Here is a 12029-nt window from a genome sequence, read left to right as displayed (position 1 = left end):
TTTAATTAAAATTATATCATAGAGAAGAAATGCTCTGATATCTTAAGTTTTCAAAAGAAGTAGTAAAAGTGTACTGTTGAATACATTGAACTATTGCATGTCTATAATCTCCAATAATTTCTAGAATAACAAACATTCTTTCAAGTTTTAGAAAATGGCAAGCACCCTAAAAACCTTACAACCTATTTTATCCTCTCTCTCAATTAGGGTCTTCTGATTTCATGGTGGAATCTTTAGTATAGTGGAGGTACTAAAGATATAAGCACACCTGTACCCACCCCACCAAGGAGTCTTCTGCAGCACCCAAGGTTAACCTCATGTGTGGTCTAGCCAGTTAGGACTGAGGAGTCTCAGCAAGCTGGAGAGAGGATAATTGAGGGAGAAAACAGTGCTGTCTTGAAAAGGAACGTTTAGTCAATGCCTTTTTGTTCATTGCTTGTTTAAACTATTTTCAGAAGCCTTTCTTCTGGAAGTCAAGGAGGTCAAATCCTATGTAATTAAAATGTGTCTTTATATTTGGCAGTTTCCATGAGGCCTTTATAGTTTCCAAAAGGCTCAGTTATTTCATTTGCTGTTTTCAACAATGTTGTAAAACAAGCATAACAAGAATATCCCCATTTTATAGATGTGAAAACTGACTTTGAGTTTAAATGACTTGTCCATGGTCATATGGCTCGTAAGTAGTTAGCATGGTATAGTGCAAGAGTAGAAATGTGCTTTAAGGACAACCTGATCCTATAATATTAGAAATATACATATCTTTGCAAGGTTAGTTTGATAATACCTAACTGAATGAGATGACAAAGGTATATTAAATTGCCTGGCTTTATGCCTGGTACAGTACATCATTTGTTTCCCTCTCTTCTTCCCTGGATCTATGGATTTTACACTATACTTGGTTTTCTAGGGCTTCTTACTATCCAGCCCTTTATCCCCCTACTATTGGTGTTTCTTCAATTCTATTCTACAGACATTTTTGGAGAGCCTACAGTATGCCAAAGCTGTGCTAGAAATCTAGAACAGGGATCCTTAACAAGGGTCCTTGAACTTGAATTTAAATTTTAAAAAAGTTGTTTTTGTGGGGATGTGCTGGTGCAGGTGTGATGTATTTATTAAATAATACACAGTATAGTATGGACTTAGTAAAGGGTCCCTGGTTTTCACCTGACTGGCAAAGGAGTCCATGGAACAGAAAAGATTAAGAACTCCTGCTCTAGAATCTGCAGTCTTATGAGGAAAGAAACAAGTAATTGGAAATTACTACATACAGACAAGTCAGAGATTAATACATGAATACCCTTCAGTATTACCTCGGTTTACCACTTAATATTTTATGGCATCCGCTTTATCTCTATGTATATTAATACATACTTTTTTTGGCTGAACCATTTTAAAGTACATGACAGACGTGATGACATTTTACCCCTAAATACTTGAGTATGCACTTTCTCTGAAGTCTCCTAGATAACTACACTGTATTATCACATCCAGGAAATTTAACATTGATACCATAATATATACAGTTCATGTTTAGATTTCTTAATTAATCTCCAAAATTTCCTTTGTGCTTTATACTTTTTTTTGTTTCCTCTTGATTAGATTCATATTAAACTTTTTTGACAAGGTTATCTAATGGATGATGTGTATCCATTTTTATTTCAGCAATATTTTAAATAATTGACTCATCTTCATTTGAGGGATAGCACATGATGGCCACATATATACTATGTTTACTGTATTTCTCAGCCTAATTGTGTTCTCAGTCTTACAGATCAATCACAGACTGTTTTTAAGATAAATACATGTGCATTGCCCCCTAGGCTATTTTCTGATGCACAAGCTATGAATTTCTGAGTTGCTGAATTAATGAATAGTGATAATATGTTAAAAAGGTTTAATTTCCTCACTGTGTTCTTCCTTAACATAGAATAGTCTTAGAAACATCAGTGGTTATTCAACTTCTCTACTCTTATTGGAGTCCTTGGTAAATGGAAGAAATAATGATCCATTTCAATTTTATCAACTACTAGACTTGAAGCAGCTCTGGGGCCATCTCTTCCCCGCGCCACCCCCCCCCCCCCCCCCCGCCATTTATTAGATCTTTACTATTAAAGCTATCCAGAGAATACAATCTGTGGTTTCTCTCTTTTTATAAGGTATATCATTTTTATATTGGTCTTTACCATTAGTAAATTCTTCTGCTGAATCAATAGTTAAGCTTTTCTGGAAAGAATAAATTGAGAGAAAGCTTTGTCTTTTAAGTGAGGGGGTCAGCAAACCAGGCCCATGGGCTACATATGGCCCATCATTTGTTTTTGAAAATAAGTTTTATTAGAACACAGCTTATTCATTTAAGTATTGTCTATGGCATTTTTCACACAAAAAGGCTGAGTTACATAGTTGTGACAGGCCATATGGCTCACAAAGCTTAAAATAGTTAAGAACCAGGGGTTCCACAGTCCTCTTTTCCAGTCAGGTGAAAACCACAGACCCCTTACTAAGTCCACACTATACTGTCTATTATCTAATAAATCTGTCTTAGCCTCACCAACACATCCCCACAAGAATAATGTTTTTTTTGGATTGCAGGTCAAGCTCACAGACCCCTTGTTAAGAACCCTGAATTCTAGCCCTTTACAGAAGAATTTGCCAATCATTCCAGATAAATAAAACATTGTATATTATACATGTGATTATCACCTTGAGAAAATTAAATGTAAAATACCCAACCTTGAAAAACATCCTTGAGTTTTCTTTCATTTTGCAGAGTATCTTTTCCTTTATCATTGGCAATTCTTTTAGTTAGTACACGTAGTAAAAATGATTAAATTGCAGAAATAGGCAATCTGTTGTATATGTTCTGTAGGTAAAGATGTGTCAGCTCATGATTAAATAATTAGTGTTTTAGAGCTTTTCTCTTTTATACCACTTTTTGGCAAATGTTTTTCTTTTCTGCTATAAAAAGTTAGGATTGTATTTTAGGAAAAATAAGTGGGCTTGCAGGGTACATGATGTAGTTTTGATCTGTTGCTTAAATTTAATGCATTCCTTACCTGGATAACCATTTTCAGAGATTCTTACAATTACTTCATAATTATCATTATTTTTTTGTTTACCTCATATGCTTTGTTTAATGCTTTCCTTTAGTTCTCCTCTATTGAAAAATTTACACTTTAATTTTAAATTTTTTCTTGACTTAGGAATTATTAAATTTTTCCTAATTCTTACAATTTTAAGAGTTATGACTGCATAGCAGTTCTTTATAGCTTTTAAATGAATTGAGTTAAAAGACTAGATGAAATAAATAGTAAAACTTGTATTATCAAGAATGGTAAGGTTACTTATATTCCTGCTTAAACTGAATTCTTGTGATATTGATAATAGTCTCCTACGTAACTAAAGTGTTGTGAACACAATTACTCTTTTCCTCAGCATCATGACTGTGCCATGTGAATGTTACATATAGAAGGTAATGAAGATCAGAGTAAGCCTAAGCTAGCTTGGTGTTGTGCCCCAGATACCTTCTTATTTTTCTTTCTGAGTAGAAAATAAAATTAACCTGGTTTATCTGGACTTTATTGTATGAATCTAATGTGAGAACTGTTCTTTGAAAATGTATTGCATTGGAGCATCACTAAACCCTCCCATTTCTGTGCTGATACTGGTGACCAGTGATAATGTGTCTTAAGGAGAGGAATCAGGGGAAAGTGTTAACTTTAATCTTGTATATATTGTTAATGTCCATATGTCCTTTTCTTTTATCGACTACTTAAGGAACTTTGAATTGGAAGTCCAGAAACTGTGGTCCTGAGATAATTTGACTCTAATTAGGAGTGACCTTGACAAGTCAATTATGTGTCCTCTCAGTTGCACCGTTTCATTATACATGAAGTGGCTAGAATAAAATATCTCTAATGTCTTTTAAGCTCTGGAGTTCTGGGATAATTTAATATAAATTCATCTGATGGGAAAAATTCTTAACAGAATTGAAAATTCTTGACAAAAGGAGTTTTAATCTGATTTCACCAGGCGTGTGTGTGTGTGTGTGTGTGTATGTGCACATTTACTATCCTCACCTGCTTGCTCTTTATACCCTACCCTTCAGAGAACTTTGCTAATTTCCAAATCTGTAACTTGAGCCCTAGATATTTTTACTTGGACTTTCCACAACTAATCCCATTTAACATGTTTTTAAAAATGCACTTTTCCTTCTTGATTTTTTTATTTTTCACCACTTCCCTCTGCCCAGACTGGTACAAGCAAAAAAAAAAATAGAAAATCAACAGTAGCAAACTTAGCAATTTCTCTAGCTCCATTAACAGCATTATCAGCAACTTAATCAAATAAGCAACAGCTTAAGGGTCATCTTCAACAGTACTCCTCACCCATCAGATTTGCTGCCTGGTCTTGAATCTCTCTCCAGTTTTTCTCCTCCATTCCTACTGGACATTGACACCAACAGATTTTTTTGAGGAGGGTTTTTTGTTTTGTTTTGTTTTTTACTCTGTAAACTTTGTGTAGTCTAAATAAATATTGGGACAGTCAGGATACTTGCTCAAAGTCCACATTTATACAACGTGAATTACAAGAGGATTTCACAATGAACAAACAAGCGATTATAATGATAGATTTAGCAAGCATTGTGTACGTACCATTCATAAAACACTTTACATCTTTGTAAAGGGGGAACAAGAGCAAAAAAAGAAAGAAGTAGAAAATATACTTGCTATTAGTCTGTCAAATTAAGGCGCTTACATATAAACACATGAATAGGATATTACAAAAAAGCATGTGATAAAGCAGCAAGATAGTAGATGTTTTATGCTTAGAGTGGCCCAGCGGCATCAGCATCACCTGTAGCTAGTTAGAAATGCACGTTCTCAGCACTCCACTGAATCAATCATTTTAATAAGATCCCCAGGTGATTCATGCATTTTTAAGGTTGGATAAGCCCTGGTATTGATGCTAAATGTGGAGCATTTGTGAACAACACTTTCCAAGTCTGCCCGTATAACTAATTTAAACTCCTAACAACCCTTCAAGGTACAAGGTACCATTGTTATTTCCCATTTTGCTCTTGAGGAAACCTGAGAGGCCTTAAGTGGTTTATCCAGGGTTCCTCACCTAGTGAGTGGCACAGTCGGAATTCACACCTAGGTGCTGTCATCCTAACTCAACTCCGATGCTGTATCCGCTCACAATATAATGGGCTAAGTAAACAAGAATGAAAGCAGTCCACAGACAGGGCTTGGTAAACAGAAAGACATCTTTGAGGAGAGATGAGTTTTTAGTTAGAAATGAGAATATAGTCCTAAACTACCTTAACATTTAAAAAAGAATACATTCACTTGTCCATTGGAAGAAACTTATTGAGGATAGTTGTCTTATGATATGATTTTGGTGACCACTTATCTTTCCTTGAATGCCAGTAACATCTCTTCACACTGTGAGTAAATGATGTCTTCATTATTTAAAAGGATTTATTAGAATCAATGCAAAAGCAAACACTGTTTGAATTGATTTATAGTAGGTGCTCAACTATTTGGAGTTGTCTTTTTTTTTTTTTTTAAGTCTTCACTGGGTTAATGCTGTCTAACATTGGTGTATGCAGTAATGTTGTTGAGTTTGTACATTAACCTATTTTCATCAATACAGCAGACTTCCAGGAAGGAAGATGATAGGAACTGTGCTGCGTTATATGGTTAGGGGTGAAAATACCAGAAAATTTTGTAGCTTCTACTTGGAAAATATTTCACAGAAAAATTACAGGGATTTTTGTTTTTGTTTTTGTTTTTAAATATATTCTTTCCAGTAATCTATAGCATGTAAATTGATTTAAGTTTAATCTGTTTATCATAGAGAAAATCACTAACATTTTATAGACAAATGGCATATACTCAAATATTTATAGCTGTTTAATGGCATTTTATAGATATTTATTTGAGTTTTGTCTTTATTTTTACTTAAGGGAATAGTGGGGTAGATGTCAATTCATTGTGGCATTCAGCTTATATTTGCTTGGCTTTTTCATAGTTGGTGACACCCTAATTCCTAGCATGATATATAGTAACCCTTTGTGCTTGACTTCGTTTAACTTTTTGAATTGTTTTTAAAAATACATTATTTTTTTAATTTTGTTTTTTAATCAGCAGAGCTTGTGTATGGTTTTTGTTTTGTTTTCTTAGGGGAAAAAACCCTATAAAATGGCTATTAAATTTTTAGCCAGTGACAATGAGATTTTCTTAGTATTACTTTGAATTCTATACTTCTTAATTCTTAATGTGGTTTTGTTGTTCTGTAGTGTCCTACTAAAATATTCATTTTTTTTTACAGTGTATTGCAAGTTCCACTGCATTACATGCAAATATGATTCACTCATACCTAGCTGTTTGTGGATTCAAACTCATAAATGAACCATTTTTAAGTTAAGTTAATAGTTTATTGACTTCCTTCTGTGTTTTCTGATATTTACAGATTCGAGTGGTGAATGCATTTCGTAGTTCTTTATATGAAGGGTTAGAAAAACCGGAATCAAGAAGTTCAATTCACAACTTTATGACACATCCTGAGTTTAGGATAGAAGATTCAGAGCCTCATATCCCCCTTATTGATGACACTGATGCTGAAGATGATGCTCCTACAAAACGTAATTCCAGTCCTCCACCCTCTCCCAACAAAAATAACAATGCTGTTGACAGCGGAATTCACCTTACAATAGAAATGAACAAGTCTGCTACCTCTTCATCCCCAGGAAGCCCACTACATAGTTTGGAAACATCACTCTGATTGTAAGCTGAATGTTAACACACTAGCTGCATTGTAAAGAAACAAATTGAAACTGGGTCTTTTCACATATTGCGACGGACAAGATAGTATTCTTGTCTGTGGACTTCAACAGAAGACACACTTGTACGAATGTAGATTTATTTTTTTAAAAAAAAAGCAAAGCTTTCTGCCAGACTGAGGGTGCTTTTAGGGGGGTGGGAGAAATGAACTGACAGATAAACAGTAACTCAGCATAAGTGACCTGTGGATCATCAGTAGTACCTAAGAATGGTCCTGCACAGTGTATTAGCAGAGCTTTAGTTTATCTCAGTCCTTAATGGGAGTGAGGGAGGAGTAAAGCTGGGCAAGATAAAAGAGCCCTGGATCATTGAATTGATAACTTTAATTTCTGCTGTTGGCTGTTAATAATTTGGATTATTTATGTTTATAAATGATACAGATCTGTTTACAAGGTTTGTAGATACTTTTTTTGTTCCTGTTCATAGATGGGAAGCTTCCTTATAACTGATGCAGAGAAAAATTAGTCCTTCAAATACTGCTGTATTTTCAGGATAAAAAAGGGGTGTTTCTATTGAAACTGTACTAAATTTTTGCCTACAATTTACCTTGTTAAATATTGTAGATAAATTGCTACTACTAATAGCCAAATAGATAACACTAATGCTTTGTTAAAAAAACAAAAAACAAAAAACATGAACCAGTGGTGTTCTAATGAAGTTATGGCATCTGTCCTAATTAGTTTCTTAAATACATTTACTACTTAATGGTTTTGAAACAACTGTTTAATTTTTAAAAATTTTGAAAAACTTGCTAATAACCTTTTGTTCAGAATTTAGTAGACTGTTTAATGCGGGACATCAACTACATAATGAAAGATGCTTGAAATGCTTTTGTTATTTCAGGCAAGTCAAATTAAATCAAGCTATCAAGCTACAAGAGAACTTTAGTCCTTTTTGTTTTTGTCTAAACATGTTAGTTCAGTGATGTCTTGGTGAACTGTGAGTGAACTGTGTTGCTTTTTCTAATAAATCCTTAGAAACCTTCATACAGCATGAGGGCTGTTGGCATTTTGAAAAAGGTTAATAAGTAGAAGCATACATGTTTTCCTTTTGTTTTTGAAACTTGTTTGTAAACATAAATAAATATGCCCTTTTATTAAATAAAATCACAGCAATGTTTTTTTTTTTTTTAATTTCAGCTTCTTTATTCAGTTCTGCATATATAGTACATCAGTCTGTCTCTTTAACCACAATTGGAATAAATTTCAAGATGGTAACAGCCCTATGAAGTACCACTTTAATTATTTGGTGGTAATCTAATAGAATCAGACTAAGAAAATTACTGAAATTTCACCATTTGACATGTTAATCATAGAATTTAGTTTTGTCTAAATTAACCTCACAGTTTGAAAAAAAAAACATCATCAGTGTCTTTGGTATATTTGGTTAATTAAGTGGCCAAATAACAGACTAGATAAAATGAGGTTTTTTACGAAAAGGCAGAAAAAGTCCTAAAAAGATATATTTGGATCTAATAAATTAGCCATATCCTGGAATGCCCATCTCAAAGCCAACTGGATTCTTTAGCTCTGTATTTCTTTCCTTTGTCTTTTTCCTTTTAAACCTCTTGTCTTTACCCTTTAGGAACTGGCCTTATGTTAGGGACCAGGCTTCACCAGATACTGAATCCTCAAGTTGACAAAGTTTACGAGGACTACTACAACATCTGAGAGTGCTGACCCAGCAAAGAAACATTTAGTTGATGGTGCTTGATATTTTTGGTGGGTGGGGGGAAATCTTTTTCTCACCATCAATTCTTCACAGTAATCTGCTTCAAGTCTTAGAAAATATTGGTTCTGTCAGCATTTGTAACTGTACATTTATTCATCAGGTATTTATAGTGAATCATACTGTAAAAAGAGGTAGCATGATATGCTGGAAAGCATACTAGACTAGGAGTCAAGACTTGGTTTCTAGGTCTGGTTTTGCCATTTACTTGCTGCATGACCTTGGGGAAATCATTTATCCTAAATGAGGGTGGTGGACTAGACTGTCTTGAAGAACCCTTTCAACTCTAAAAATTACCCCTATCAACTGGAGAGTCTACAAGGCATAGGGAATAGAGTAAAGGGAAATGTTTTCAGTTTTATTTTTTATTTTGGTTATGCTTAAATATGATTGTAATTACCAAAAGATTTAGAACTGCATGTGCTTTGGGGGATTTGTATTGAGCTTTTACAGTATTCATTTTTCAACTCAAGGCAATGGCTTTTTACACCAACTCTAATCCATAAACGGGTCTTATGGCGTCCATGAAGTAGTAGCAAGACATGCTTAGTGTATATTTCTCTCTTTGAGACATTAATTTCTACCAGAAATTTCCAGAGCATTATGTAAGTAGAAAGAAATGCAAGCAAGCTGTTAAAGATCTTGGATCCCATTATATAGTATGTATAGTTGAAATCAGTATCTGTAACTCAATCACTTTTTCTCTTTTATCCTCTAACCAAAAAAATTGTTTAATTTTGCATCCCAAATGTTTTTAATCTTTGTATATTTTTTAAAAATCCTTTTCTCCTCATCATTGCCTTTTTTTTGTGGTTGTAAATAGACTTACTTGCACTTTGAAGATGAGTTATTCCTTGTCATCTTACAAATATGTGATACGGTAATTTTCATAACAGATGTCAGTTTTGAACCAAGAAATGGTGATTTGTTTATAAGAAAAACTGGTTTCATTTCTGTGAAATTGCTCTTTGAAAATTTCTTTTTACACGTGTAAGCCAACTGAGATACCGTGATGGTGTTGATTCCTTCAAATGATGCTTACCATCTATTTTAGCCACTGAGCCTTTTATTATTTGTCTATTTGTAAAGTTTATTTGTCTTAACTCATTTAATAAATATACTGTTTATCTGTTTCTGAATGGGGACTGAACTTTTTGAACACTGAAATTGATTTGAACATCATATTTTGAAATCTACTTTTTTCTACTTGAAATTTTTAAAATTTGATGAAAATTCTATAATGTACTTGAAATGTTACTTGAATGTGTTACAGTGAATCAATGTTCTAATATGCATGGCCTTGCTCCTATAATGAAATTTGGCACATTCTCCCTACCTTACTCACCATTCTCAACTCTTGTACCTCAATAATAGATCATTTCTGCAGCCTATGGGAGTATGATGTATTGGTTTTAAAACAGATGAGTATTTCACATTAACTCTAAGATCTTATTTTTTCATAAAATAATCCAATCTTGTCAACAGCAATTATCTGAACTCTATGGTAAAAAATTAATAAAATTACCCTTCATTGGTTTATTATAATACATTAACATAAAGTGGCAACTTTTTTTTAAAAACCGTAATCTTTAAATGATTATGAGTACCATATTTTCTATTAGTGTAAATTACTAATAAATTATTATATGTAAGTACCATATTTTTTACCTTAAGGATATTTTCCATTTTGTCTAATTGAATTTTATATCTGTGTTATGTATTGGAATTGAATTATGAATTAAGTTCCCTTTGTAAAGTTAACTGAATAAGAAAAGGGAGTTTCTCTACGTCTTGGCTTGTCAACATTATTCCTTCTCCATCTTCAAAGAACTCCTGTCATATTGCAGTTGCCTTCTTTAATCGGTACTACTCTGAGACTCTTAAGCTCAAATCCCATATTAATTTTTATCTTTTAAAATTACTTTACACTCATTTGCAGACCAGGAAAAAAAGACAACTTTTGTTATCATAATTATGCCCCCTTACTAAAAATAATCTTTGCAAGATGTTACCTTTCTTTTAAAATAAATCTTAAAAAATACCAGAAAGAATGTTTCATGTGGTAAGGGATGCCCTGGTTATGTTCCTGTATTTCTCTCATCAGTAGGTGTCCAAAAAAAAAAAAAAACTATCCTTATAATTTACTCTTCAACATATTATTTATTCCCTTACACTCTCAATTGAGAGTTTACTTTTGTGTGTTTTTTTGCTGAAGAGCTATTTGTTTAACATTTTCACTATTAGAAAAAACTTTAGCTTACAGATGAATATGCTAAATGTGGGGGATATTCAATCTTTTCTCTGAATTCAAGGTGTGATTATTGAGCAATAAAATATTAATGGCTTCAAAGTGGGGAATTAAAGTGAAAAAATGTGCATATGTGCTTATACTATATCAGTCTCTGGCACAACTTCCTTAACCAGCGCTGTGTTCTTGGAAAACTAGTTCCCAAATCATTAACACACAGGACTGGGTTTGGGCTGAATGTAGGAAATCCCTAAGATTCTCTTAATTTTAAGTCAGGGTTACAAGGACCACACTTATCCAAAACGCTTTTCAGATCATTAGGTATAAGCACTGCTAGTACCCTTAGCTGTTAAAAGGGATATTGTCACAACATGAATTAGTGTTTATGGGGTACTTTCTATATGCTAAGCACTTTACATGGATTATGTCAATAGCCCAGTGAACTGTTACCACAACCATCTTACATATGGGGAAACCGAAGCTTAGAGAATTTAAATAACTTGCTGTAGATCATATGGCTGGTAGAGTTGGAATTTAAAGGCAGACCATCCAGAGAACCAATACTTGTAGCCACTGGTCTTTGCTGTGGTACTATTATGTGTTAACCTGAGCCAGCACCCAAAGCCTAAAACTCTGCTTGGCCCTTAAACCTTCCTTTTGTTGCTTTTCTTTTCTGATATCAAATGCTTCAGAGATAATCTTAAGACTTCAGGGAGCAAATGTGGCTCCAGCATTTGAGTGCCTGCCTCCCATATGTGAGGTCCTGGATTCAGTTCCTGGTGCCTTCTAAAAAAAAAAAAAAAAAACCCAACTCGAGGCTCAGTGGTTGAGCAGTGGCCTCCCACATACATACAAGGTCCTGTGTTCAATCACCTGCCCTGGTACCTCAAAAAAAAAAAAAAAAAGACTTCATAACCTTCCTGGAGGATAACTTCAGATACAGAAGCAATGAATCATTGATTAAACCTTCCTTAAAATTAGACCCTGAGGTTTAAGAATCAAAGACAACCCAATAGAATAGAATTTAATGATTCAGTGCTTTTAAGATGGGTAATGTTTCTGAGCTTCACTCATAACCTTTTAATGTAACAAGTTATAGCTTTATTTCCTATTTTGGAATGAGAATATGTCACGTTAAGAGAGAGTCTGCATTTTTGTTTCTGAAATTTGTGAAATGTAAAGAATAGAGTATTTTACCTTTAGAAATT

General features: G+C 33.7%; 1 protein-coding gene across 9 annotated transcripts in view; it reads left to right on the top strand.

Annotated features, from left to right (window-relative positions):
• The window catches only part of ATP2B1 (ATPase plasma membrane Ca2+ transporting 1), a 139858-nt gene extending 130146 nt beyond the window's left edge, over positions 1-9712 (top strand). For all 9 annotated transcript variants that reach the window (XM_058308530.2, XM_058308528.1, XM_058308533.2 and 6 more), the window contains one exon: positions 6475-9712. In XM_058308530.2, coding sequence (XP_058164513.1) covers positions 6475-6786 — 312 coding nt within the window. In that variant the 3' untranslated portion in view covers positions 6787-9712. The remainder of the gene's footprint in view (positions 1-6474) is intronic.
• Positions 9713-12029: the final 2317 nt, after the last annotated feature.

Source organism: Dasypus novemcinctus, chromosome 12 (assembly GCF_030445035.2).
Source record: "Dasypus novemcinctus isolate mDasNov1 chromosome 12, mDasNov1.1.hap2, whole genome shotgun sequence".
NCBI classification, from domain to species: Eukaryota; Metazoa; Chordata; class Mammalia; order Cingulata; family Dasypodidae; genus Dasypus; species Dasypus novemcinctus.
This window is presented reverse-complemented; position numbering and strand designations above follow the sequence as displayed.